We start from the raw sequence: 12,530 nt of genomic DNA on the forward strand, positions 1-12,530 counted from the left end.
CACATATCTTTGGATGTACTGCAAAGGCATTATATGTTAATAAAAGCAAAAGAATAAAGTAAGAAAACAGTACCTAATAATAACTGATACTATATGTTGCAAAAGGTGTTTTAAATTTCCTGGTCATTGAGAAGATGTTAAGAAATGCCCATTTCTTTGTGTTTGAATAATATCAGCTCCCTTCTGACCTGTTGTGAAAGTGCTTGAGAATTTATACTAAACTTTACAGATGCCTCATGAGGTGAATTGCAAAAATCTGGTTGGACACATATAATCTTCTTTAAAAATATTTCTAGAACACAGCTCTTATGAAAATTAAACATGTTCCAGGTGTGTATGGCCCAACTTCTGGGCATAGCTCAGTTGTTTTTGAAGTGGCAGGTACACCTGCCTTTGCAACTCAAGAGAAATTCGTCATCTGCCAGCTACCAAAATGAAACTGTGTCGGTTTTGCTGTGTTTTGTTTTTGTTGTCTGAGATAAACTGGGATGTTTGTAGTACATGTAGGAATGAGTTAGTTGCAGGTAAGATGTGGCAGCTGGCTGTGGGGAAAACATTAGTTGTCTTTCCAAGCAAAAACTCCTTGTAAGGCTTCAGCTTTTTGGGATAATATGGTGGGTGTGGTAATGTTCTGCTTGTTGCCTACTATTTGGAACTTGGGATTTTCAACTGACTTTGTTCCTCATTAATAGAGAAACTATCATCACAGAGTCTCAAAATGTTTCCTTCTAATATCATTCAAAATACCATTATGGGAAAAAGTGCTCATGCTGGAATCATAAAAGTACTGTATGGATGTTTCTGCAAAAATATGAAGGTGAGGTGACCAAAAAGTTCAGTGAGAGCATGGGGGATGATGGTTCATAAGCTGAAACAGTGACATTTTCTGGGGTTCCCTAATGTTTCAGTGCAGCTAGCCAAAAAAAGACAGTGGATGGCCAGACTATTTTCAGGGACATGCAACACAATTCTCACAATTCTGCATTACTAGTAGGTGTATCTGATTTTTTTCATGTGTATGAAACAAGGTTTTGGAGGAGAAGGAGTATAATATGTCCTCCTTTAGTCTTGCAGGTTCAAGTATTTTGGGGGCTGTGTTGTAAACTAAATCACTGAAATCATCTGTATCAAAAATAATCAAGCTGAAAAAGGGGGCGGGGCAGGGGGGGCGTGGTGGTGAAACAAGAATTGGGAAGAAGCATCACTGAGAAACGTCACAGAATTAAAAATGAGCAGACATGGACAGACACATGGCATCCTGAATATGGGCTCCCATGCCTTCCTTGTGACAGTCCTGGTATTAAATCCTACTGGATGCTGAACTCAGCTGACTAACCAGACAGGAAACTATCCCTAGGGAACTGGAGAGGAGGAAGTCTCTCCCTTCAAGTGACACTGAGCTTAAACTGTAACAAATAACTTCTCTTACTCATCCTCAGTCCCATACCTAACTTCATCATATTTACAATATTATTGTAAAAGTATTTTACCTTACTTATTTTACACTACATTACAGTTAGCTTTTGAGAATGATTGCCACTACACTTCACTTCTAACTTGCAAGTTAGTAAGGATGGGTTTTCTCCAGACCTGTGAGAACAGGAACACTGCACAGCACAGACTGCCTAAGGGCTTCAGCATACCTAATACCAAAATGCAGGTGGTGAGTGGCTGATCTTAAAAACTTCACTGACCTGAAGCAATGGTGCTACTGAAGTTAACAGTGGTATTACTTGACAAAGATTGTGGAACTTGGGCACTGTTTATATGCTTTACAAAAAGACTCCCAATAGTAAATATACAGTAAAACAGTTCTGTAATTGCAGTTGACAAAATTATTGATAACACTCTCTGTCTCTCCATTTCAGTGTTTTATTCAGAAGTGTTGACTTAATTAGTTATATCTATGTATGGAATAACTACAGACTCTTTGAACTGCCCTGGGATTCACCATGGACGTGGTATTTGACATTCCTGGGGGTGGACTTCGCATACTACTGGTTTCACCGCATAAGTCATGGTAAGAGATAGAGTTTTTCCTGTATTAAAATACAAAATGTGTTAATTATTTATGAATAAAGTGACGTATTTATTTTCATTTCTATACTTAATCTAATTTAGGTGCTCTCTTTCCAAAGTTTAGCAGAGATTCACTTGTACTTTAAGTATGGAAAACAGTCTGTACATCACACTTTTATGCAATAGATATAGTTTTGTGAAAAAAAAAAAAGAAAAAGAAAAAAGGAGTATCTCTTGGCTAGTAGCACCACAGAAAAAGAAATGTATCACAGAAAAAATGATAAATAAATGAAATTTGTATGGCATAGTATCCTTTTGTGCCTGTATGGAAAATACAGCTTCATACAAAATGGAGGGGAATAAAAAGCAAGGTGGCCAAAATAATGACAGGACATCTGGCTAACTTCCTCTGCTTCTGTGTATATATATTTAACATTCAATCATTGTTAAACTGACAAATGAATGAAAGTGGTTCTGCACTTTACATGTATAGGTATAAATACACATACATACATTTTATACAGATATATATATATGCACTTATATTTATAAGGTATTTTAGAAATTCTGTCTGCAATTAACACTTGAATTAAAGGTGATCATTGTCTTTTTTTTTTTTTTTTTAAGAAGTACGTTTTTAACCGTACTTGCTCGTATATATGAAAATGTAGAGTTTAGAAGGGATTCAACTGTTATTTAGTGTAACAGTGGAGGCCATGTAAATCATGCCAGTTACTTCTATTCATGTATATTATGAAGATGTAATAATATCGATCTCTCTGTTTATCCATTATATATTCCTCTTACTGACAACACATTTTTGCTATAGCCATTTGTATTCTGTGCACAGATGCAACAATGCTTTGTATCACTCCTAATTTTGGATCTGATCTAAAGTCTGTAGCAACGAAATAACTATCTCTTTAAGAGACTTTGGATGGGGCTTCTCAAGGCAGCGTGCCCACAGCCCACAAAAGCTGTAAAATCTAGTAACAAAAGTTTATGTAATGCACTTTTGAAAAGGGAAAACATTTTGATGCCAATAGGTCAGTGGAGTACGTGGAAGTGGGTGAGAAATGAGCGTGAGCTTCTGGGGGGAGTGGGAGGTAGGAAGAGTCCCTCCCGGGTGGGAAGAACAATACAGGGTGGGTGCAGGGGGACAACAATGGTGTGAGGGGACGGGGCTCATGGGGGGACATGGTGGGAGGTGAGGAAGTTGGGGGGAGCTGGAACAATGTGCCGGGGGGACATCGCAGCCAGGAGCTGGGAGCCCTGCGTGGGCGTGCGAGACACTGGGAATATGCTTCAAAAACAATGACATTAACAGTGCTGGCAAGGCTGCAACTTCGGGCTGAGAACTGGACCAAGGTGGGAGGATATTCCTGCATTTTTAAGTAAAAAAATAATTATCTGAAAGTGTTAGAAAATCAGTAGCCTGGCTCTACTTTCACCAGATTCAGTGGTAAAATTCCCACTGCCAGAGAAAGGAGCAGGATCAGCTCCATGCTTTCTAAAGCAGTTCCATGTTTTTCTGTTCCTACAGCAATTCTGAATTCACTCTCATCTGCTTTTCTATATTTTGAGAGGAACATTGGGACCGTGCGCTTTGAAATGAATCACTCTGGCCGTTTTAGAATTAAAATCCAAAACAATTCTCTCAGTATGTAGTGAAGTTGTGGAAACCGCATAACAAAATGTTGTTCATGTCTTAAGAAGGTCAGCACTGAGCTGTTCTGTAAACGTTAATTTAGTCTTCTGGAGGTTGCAGAAATGTTTCTCGCTGTCAGGTATGTGCTGCTCAGCAGGGAACTGATGCAACATTATAGAATATCGCTTAAAATGAAGGTTTTAGCTTAACCGACAGCCTTACTTCTGGTCAAGCGATGAAATCTGTAACAGGGCAACACAGCTGCAAAAGTCGACTGCTTCAGAAGTTGGAAAGGAGAATTTGAATGTAGGAGATGCTTTTAAAATGCAAAATGTAGTTTACTGGAAAATACCTCTGCGATTTGAGAAGTGGAGGCACTGGAACAATCTCTACTACAAGTGGACAAACATACCCTTGAACGAGAAAATAACAGGGCCTGGTGATTCAGGCTTGGATCCCAGAGCTAAGTTAGAAATTAATAGCATATGTATATCCCAGGAAATTCAAGCTGTGTGGACTTATGTGTGGGGATGTAAATAATAACACTAATTGTTTCAAAATGAAGAACTTAAATTCAGATGCATTTTCAGGCTGTTTATTAGTACTCAAAATAATTTTGTTACAAAGCATCATCATCGTATAGCTTTTCCTATCTCTAAGCAATTATTTGATAACACAAACTCCTGTCTACTTACTATCTTATTTTTGTGTTGTCCATCCAATAAGTGGACTGTTTGTTTTGCTATTTGAAAGAATAGGCTGAAAGTAGAAACTTCTTTCTGTAGTACTTGTTTCTACTGTAGTAGAAACCCTAATATACAGTTTCAAGCCTTTACCCAGTACTTGGGAATCTATCTTTTCCTCTTCACTTATATGTGTGTAATAGCTATTATCATAAATTGAAGTTATACAGCAACAAGAGGAAGTATTTTTAGGTGTGATCTCATTTTTTTAAAAGATAGAGTTATTCTAAGTATGTGCTTGTATTTTCCATTGTTTGCAGTAGCCACTAAAAAGTTAGAAAATAAAATGTTTCACCACTTATTCAAGCATTCTTCTGGGCCTGAACCAAAAGCCATGGCAGTCAATGGGAATGCTTAGTTAGCCACTGCTTTTTCTCTTGGTGTTTTAGTGAATTTATATATCACCATAACTTTTCCCTTTGTTTCAATTAAAAAAAACACTGCTTGTGGTGATACTACTGAAGAAAGTAAGCTGTAAAATAACAGGTTTTTTCTTTTCTCTCTTCTTTTCTTTTCTTTTCTTTTCTTTTCTTTTCTTTTCTTTTCTTTTCTTTTCTTTTCTTTTCTTTTCTTTTCTTTTCTTTTCTTTTCTTTTCTTTTCTTTTCTTTTCTTTTCTTTTCTTTTCTTTTCTTTTCTTTTCTTTTCTTTTCTTTTCTTTTCTTTTCTTTTCTTTTCTTTTCTTTTCTTTTCTTTTCTTTTCTTTTCTTTTCTTTTCTTTTCTTTTCTTTTCTTTTCTTTTCTTTTCTTTTCTTTTCTTTTCTTTTCTTTTCTTTTCTTTTCTTTTCTTTTCTTTTCTTTTCTTTTCTCTTTTCTTTTCTTTTCTTTTCTTTTCTTTTCTTTTCTTTTCTTTTCTTTTCTTTTCTTTTCTTTTCTTTTCTCTTCTCTTCTCTTCTCTTCTCTTTTCTTCTCTTCTCTTCTCTTCTCTTCTCTTCTCTTCTCTTCTCTTCTCTTCTCTTCTCTTCTCTTCTCTTCTCTTCTCTTCTCTTCTCTTCTCTTCTCTTCTCTTCTCTTTTCCTTTCTTTCTTTTTTTTTCTTTTCTTTTCTTTTTTTGGGGGGAGGGGGGCGAGGAGGATATGCGTGGGTTTAGGGGATCTTTAACAGATATTTTAATCTAGCATATATGGATTACTCCTCAAGCTTCCTTTCCAGGTGCAGAGTCCTTGCAGAGTTATTCCTGCTAAAAAGCAGGATTCTCTGGTCCCAGGGCAGTGCAGAGCCCCAGCCGTGGTGGAGCACACCCCTTCCCGAGCTCTGGCTTTGCCGATACTCCTGTTGCAGACATATGACAGCGGCAGTAAGGAATTTAGAGGCTCTGTAAACTAATTTCTTCAGCAGCCACACCTTTTAATCAGGGGAGGAAATCTAGAGACTTCCAGATCCATGCAAAAACAAGGGAGCTGTCACTAATGGATGCGCTGGTGCTGAGCAGTGGATTTTGTGGTCAGTTTGGGGACCCTTCTCTCTGTTTTCAGGCCCCGGGAGAAGTTCTCTGGGTTTGGCAGCCAGCAGGTTCAGAGAGCCTGTCTCTTTTTAACAGCAGATTCCAACACCTCTTCTTTTGTTCTCCTTTACTGCTGGGGAATTTCCATTGCTTCAGTGTCCCTCCCCTCAGACAACCTGGGAGAAGTGAGTTTCCTTCAGCTGGGCCAACCTCAGCAGCAGCTGCATTGTTCTGCCAGGCCTGAGGCGGCCTGTGTCAGCCGTGCTCGCCCATTGTCCGCTGGCGGCTTCCAGCCGCCGTGAGGGATACGTGACAGGGTCCCTGTCAGCAACAGGCTGAGCCAATATCAGCTGATGCTTCGAGTTATGTGCGGAGCGTGTAAAATAGACCTCAGCTGATAAGTATATCCTAGCTGGATTCCCCAGCTGCTACATACAGTTTTGAGTTAACGGCCTGTCTCTTAATATTTCTCTGTTTATTTATGGTGGGTGAGAAATAAATTGGGCATATTCTGGAGAAACAGTCTTTGAGCTCTTCAGATTCTTCCAACCCACAGGACTGACCATTTGGCCAACACCAGGTTCTGAAGGGTCGGCAGACAGAGGAGAAACTCTAAACACTCATTTTGATTTTGCCCCTCAAAAGGCTGTGCCTCGGATCTGTAGCAAAATGTCTCAACTGAGGATGCTGAGAGGGATTTCTTTTTAAGATTTCCAAGAATTGGAAGCTTTAACTTTCAAAAGTTCAGCAAGGTAGGAGATGAGAATGTGGATTTCTCTTTGCTTTATTTACACATGACTTATATAGCTTCTACCTCTTCACCCAGTAGACATCTTTACTTACAGTCTCATAGAGAATTTTTTTTCAGCAGCAGAGCTGCCTGCAGAAGTTTCTGGCTGTTCTTCCCTACACTACCAAGCCAGTTCTGAAAAACTTTCCGTGAGGTGACTATATAGTAAAATCACTGAAAAAATAGTTCATTAAAAAAAAAGGGGGGGGGGGGTGTCATGTTGGGTTTCTCCTTTAAACAATGAGAACTAACAACTTGGTTCAGTCATCATGGGGTCAACTTAGCTATGGGGCAGGAACTGCCCAGTGGTCAAGGGCAGAGACAGCATAAGCTGGATTTGCTGGTGCAGAATCTCTGGGGTAACTGGAGACTTTGGGAAGAGCAGAGAAGGATTTTCTGTGTCAGTAGTGCAGAGACAGGTACCTCATCTCATCAGGAAACAGAGTGACCCATTTGTGGATAAATAAGGGCAGGCAATGTTCGTGATTCATGCTGTCAAAATGATGGGAAGAGGTGACAATAAAATCCAGTCCTATTCTTTCAGTTAGTTATACACATAGTCTTCAGCAATAATACTAATATGTTAGCACATTGGACACTAGTGCAATGGTATGTTTGCTATTAAATGAGAAGATGAGTTTGAACTTTCAAGCTTGTTAAAGGAAAAGACAGCAGGGCTTAAAATCTTTTCAGCATTTACATTTACCACTCATTTTTTGGAGGGTATATTGGAATCATATGATCACACTATCTTTATTTATCTGACCCATTCCTGCCTTTGAAGTGCTCCTTTCCATCTGCATTTTATAATGTGCTTATCTGAAGTCAGTATATCAGAATGGACTTGTTAAGTAGATTTTATATTAAGAATTGATAGTATATTGAAATAATTTTGGATTTAAAGGACTTTAGTTTTATGGGAAATTCATTACAGTAAAATGATGTCTGACTTTTGTTACTGGGAACATGGTCAGAAACAACAAGGTTTTTTTTTCTTCTTTTTTCAGAAAAACCTGTATTCCCCTAGAAATGCAATAAATGAGCATGTTCTTTTACATGTCAAAGGCTTCATTAGGGGGGACAAGGTAGTGGTTTTTTTAAGCTTGTCCTGGCAAAATGCCACTTTTTACCTGACTAGCAATTCAGAGTTATATTGATTATCCAGAATGAAACAAATTTAATTCCACCCAATGAAAGATTAAAAACAAAACAAAAAACAAACAAACAAACAAACAACAAAAAAAACACAACAACAACAAAAAAAACTCCTTGGGGAACTGTCAAGTGACTGAATGAAGCTCTGCTCTTTTTCTTGTCACAGCTTGTGTTGATTGCAAGGGGAATTGATACCCAGTGATTAAGAGAAAAGTATTCTTTTCTTGTGAATTTTAGAGAAAACATTTTTTGCCATTTTGGTAGCTGTTTTTTCTTATGATTTAAACAGGCTTGGGAGAGAAGGATATTAAATTGCTGACTCTGCAAGCCTCACAAAAATAGCAAAAGCAATAGCTGGTTTTCATATATTTTGTTCTGTCTTCTGATTGTTGCTAGTCAAATACCTGCAGACAGGATAACATGAATTAAAAATAAATAGAGAGTTCATGTGATTATGATTCATCCGCTGCCTTCCTACTCCACTGTAAATAAACTACATCATTTGTTATTTCTATATGCTTATTTTTGCAACCAAATCTTTTACATTTCTTTTACTTCTCCGAAATAAGAGGTGCTCCTTTATCATGTATCCTAACATTTTCAGAGTGAGTAATACGTTTTTAAAAGACAGAGTCAATCAAACCAAATGATGACACTTATTCTGTCAATTAAGTGTATATTTTGGTTTAAGAAAGGTTCACCTGAAAAACCTTCAGCTGCAATCAAGCTTCCTGTCATGTAGTGGTCTAAAAAAATTACAGGAGCCTGCTTGTATTGTTTTCAGGTTGTTATTGTTCATAATAAGTTCCTGTTGTCTGAAAGACTGATTTCTTGTATATTGGCAAGAGTAATGTCCTGATCTGGGGTGAAGTTGATTTATTTAGGCTGTTAAATTTGTTGCGGCACATGCAGATATCACAAGCTCCTTCCTGTTCTACTTTAAAAGTTGAGAAAATAAGAGAAAAATTTCCATAATCTCTGTGAAGTTTAGAAGATGGGAATGAGAGGAAATCTACTGGATTATTTTTGCTTAATTTTCATTTCTGAATATCCATAAGAAGTTTACAGGTCAATAGATTTTCTAAGCATGCTGTATGCCAGAGGTTATTAAGAGTGATGGTAATAACAAATCCACTGACAGGTTGGACTGCAGAAGAACTGATTGACTGCTGATTTTTGGCTCTTTAGAATATTGGCTGTGCTCCAGGGTGAAGAGTAGGACATGGATCATTGCGATAGATGAGGCATTAATTTTTTTTATCTGGGTTCAACATCTAACCCAAGAAGACATAAGCTGTTTGCTCTTGGATGATGGAAAGGTATCATTGAGCAAAGTTACAACGCACTTGCCATGATTCTTGCATGTTTTCTGTAAATACATGGTAATTGCTTTTTTTAATTTTTTGGCCACAGGATACTGGGAGAAATGGATGTCTATGGCTGTTATGAATTAGGCCTTGATATGAAAATAAAAACAGGCTTTTTTGTTTTGTTTTGATGATGTCAGAGACCATGTATCTTTTAATCTTAAATATAATGAAATATTTATTCATGAAAGTGTGAGCTGACTCTGTTATGACATAATTTTTATAGCAAAAATTCAGGTGGTAATTCCAGCTTCTCTCAGCATTGTTTATCTTTTCTCAAACTTCCACCATCAAGAGATCTGGCAAGCTCCCCAGTACAAAATGAAAAAGAAACCGTATTCCTCCATTTTCCTTGTTAGCCATCTTTTCTTATGGCTGGGAAAGGGTCCAGCACAAAGTTAATGCTCCTCTTAAGTATCACTGAAATCCTGCTTTGGGGATTTAGATAATACATCAGCCTTGTCAAGGCTCTCTATATAGACGTGCATTAACAAGAGGTACCTATGGGTGTCTGGAGGGTGCAATCTCATTTTTTTCCTATACTCTGAGCCTGGAGTTGTCCCTGAGTGCACAGACTGGTGAAAAAGCTCTGGATCTGCTTGCACAAAAGCAAGTTGGTAACATGCTTTTACAATAAAACACTAGAAAATGTAAAATAAATATCCTTAAATATTTAAACCACAGGGAAAGTCTCTGTTCTTTTTCACCTAAACTTTTCTTTAAGGTGGTAAAACCTAAAGTTTCTGAAGCTTGAAATGAATTCCAAGTCACTTCACAAATGACTGTCTTCTGAGATCCTCAAGGAATTATGTACAATGTGTGGATTAAAAGAGCAGTTGTAATGAAGAAACTGATTTGTTGCACACATGGCTGTTGCGATTGTGGTCATGCTCCTGACTATTAAACTAACCAGACAGAAGTGTCATTGAGCATGAATCCCTTAAAACAGTATATTTTAGGGTGAAGTGGGAGAAGAAAGTTTACTATAAACTAGCATGGGTCGACCATTTAGAAAGACAGCTGACTTCACACATTCATAAACTTGGCTAGTGCTGCCCTCTAGTCTATGCATGTGCATTTTGAAAGGGGAAAAAATCCCTTTGTAGTCTCAGAGTGGAGACATGAGGATGAAAGTATCTAACACTGTGTGGAGAAACAGCTCGTTTGACATAGTTTTCCAAGTGTGCTGCTGAAAACCAATGAAACGGTGCATAACACTTACGTTAAGAAATACAAGTGTGAATTATCGAAGCTTTGAATCGAACCTTTTTGCAAGTAGTGATTGTGGGAAAGAAGAAAGTACTTCTGCAATAGTTTGTAGATTTTATTTTTAAGGTGTTTCACCTGGAAAAAAGTTTGGAATGGCTCTCTATGTACTATTTGACCTCTCTGTTGTTACAGAACCACATTCAGGCAGATAACTTCATTAGCTGAGGAGAGAAACTGTAACAGAAGAGAGACATAAGTGAACCTGCTTTCCTCGAACTTCCAAACATACATTTTTGCTTGCTTTAAATGTTCAATATGTATTTTACATTAAAAACATATATTTAGAGTAAGTGAAAACGCACAAGATAAAATATATTCTTGTTTCCCTAGATCTAATTTTAAGTCATGTTACTTATTTCAGTTAAAGACTTCTTACTAACCTAGACAGAAACAAGTATGTACTTCCTAAATTAGTTGCACACAAATCATTTTGTCTAGGCTCATCCAAACACTTTTTTTTCCCTATTTTTTCTTTTTTACATTTTTCCTTCTTGTTACCCTAAACCAGTTGCAATGACTTTGGAGATGCTAGCTGTATATTTCTGATACAGCATCTTTGCATACTTGCTAGAAGACTTTGTCCTGGATAGTCTAAGGAGGGGCAAGGTTCATTTTTATGCCCCTTCTATGTTTGATCAATCTGCTGAAATCAGCAGATCGGCAATAAGAGGTATCAAATGTAAAAGCATTTTTTAAAATTTCTTATATGAAAATGTGATTGTAAGGAATTAGGTTTAGAGCAAACGTACACATCATGTAATTATCAAACAGCATCAATAGTAACTTTTTTTTTTCAGTTAGATTTAAAGCAGAAGCATAATCCTAGAGAAATAAAAGGCATTGTTAAAACAGATGGCCCATTTTGATGCTTGTGTTTTTTCTGTTACAAAAAAAAAATATAAAAATTGTTTCTCCTGCTGTGCTAGTAAAAATGTTTGTCAGTCTGTATAGTTTCAGAATGGAGAAAGAAACACGTAGAATACTAACTCTCAGCATCCCCATTCTGAAGCTGCATTTTAGCTAAAAGGCACTGTGAAGATCTGTAGTACTTTGCAATTTCAAATGGCTCTTTTGAAATGTCTTTAAAATCACTTTTAAAACTGTGCAGAACTTTGCTTTGGAGCATCCCTGTGTCACTTTTCACCGTCTACCTGTGGGAGAAAGTAAGGTGGCCCCTGGGGTGTGTCGATGATTCTGTAGTTGGCGGGCATAGCTCAGAAACAGACCCTGCTTTCCTCTTGGGGCAGTGAGCCACTCTGAGGGCTTGGGGATGTCCTTCTGCTCCTTAGTGGGGCATTGCTAAAAACAGCCAGCATTAAGACCAGGGATGTACCAGAAATACTAGTATTTCCATTTGTTTCAAGAACATATGTTTTTTATGCAAAATTTTCTGTAGCTTAAGTAGTATGAATAGATACACATTGGAAAACATTTTATGCCTGTATATAGAGAGAAGTTTTTGATTATATATAGTCTCGGCTGATGTGACTGACAAATATTTCCAAGCATGTGCAATCTGTCCTAGATCTTTTCAAAATTAACTACCAAAAAAAAAGATTTTGGATTTTCTATTGCTAATTGACACCCTTAGTGTTTGTTGACTGATGTACACTACTTACAAAGAATAAATGCTTGATAATTTGTAAAGGGTGTTATTGTTTTTTCTTTCTTCTTATTCATTTTACTATTTGTAAAAATTCTGAAATGACTTTTTAAGCAGACTAAAACTGCATTCCACCCTAACCCCCAAATGGTAAGATGTTCTTTTCAGGAGCATCAATTACTCAGATTTCTAGAAGCTTGATGTCTGTAATAGTTCTTGCTTGCTAAAAATCTGGTGAGGCCTTTACCATTTAAAATACTTTATTATACATTTCAAGATTGGCAGTTAACATTTAAAGTGTGTTTAGAGCAGACAAACCATTAGTGTATCTGGACAATATTCTTTGGGTGTATGTTTCCTTCATTGTATCTTTATTGCCTTAATTAAAGTATTTAAACTTCCAAAAATGGTTTTTGAGTACAGAGGTAGCAATCTTTTCCACATCAAACATTATCTGAATTGATAGCATACTGGTGGATAACTCAACAACAACA

The 12,530-nt window shown here is 37.2% G+C and overlaps 1 protein-coding gene across 4 annotated transcripts in view; it reads left to right on the top strand.

The window, feature by feature from the left end:
• Positions 1-12,530, top strand: part of AGMO (alkylglycerol monooxygenase) — a 194,525-nt gene that overhangs the window by 16,457 nt on the left and 165,538 nt on the right. For all 4 annotated transcript variants that reach the window (XR_014581001.1, XM_083827593.1, XM_083827594.1 and 1 more), the window contains exon 3: positions 1,869-2,020. Coding sequence is in view for 3 of the 4 variants with exons in the window: in XM_083827593.1 (XP_083683719.1) it covers positions 1,869-2,020 (152 nt within the window). In the remaining variant the exon portion in view is untranslated. The remainder of the gene's footprint in view (positions 1-1,868; positions 2,021-12,530) is intronic.

The sequence above is a fragment of the Anser anser genome (genome assembly GCF_964211835.1).
Source record: "Anser anser genome assembly, chromosome: 2".
Classification (NCBI taxonomy): domain Eukaryota; kingdom Metazoa; phylum Chordata; class Aves; order Anseriformes; family Anatidae; genus Anser; species Anser anser.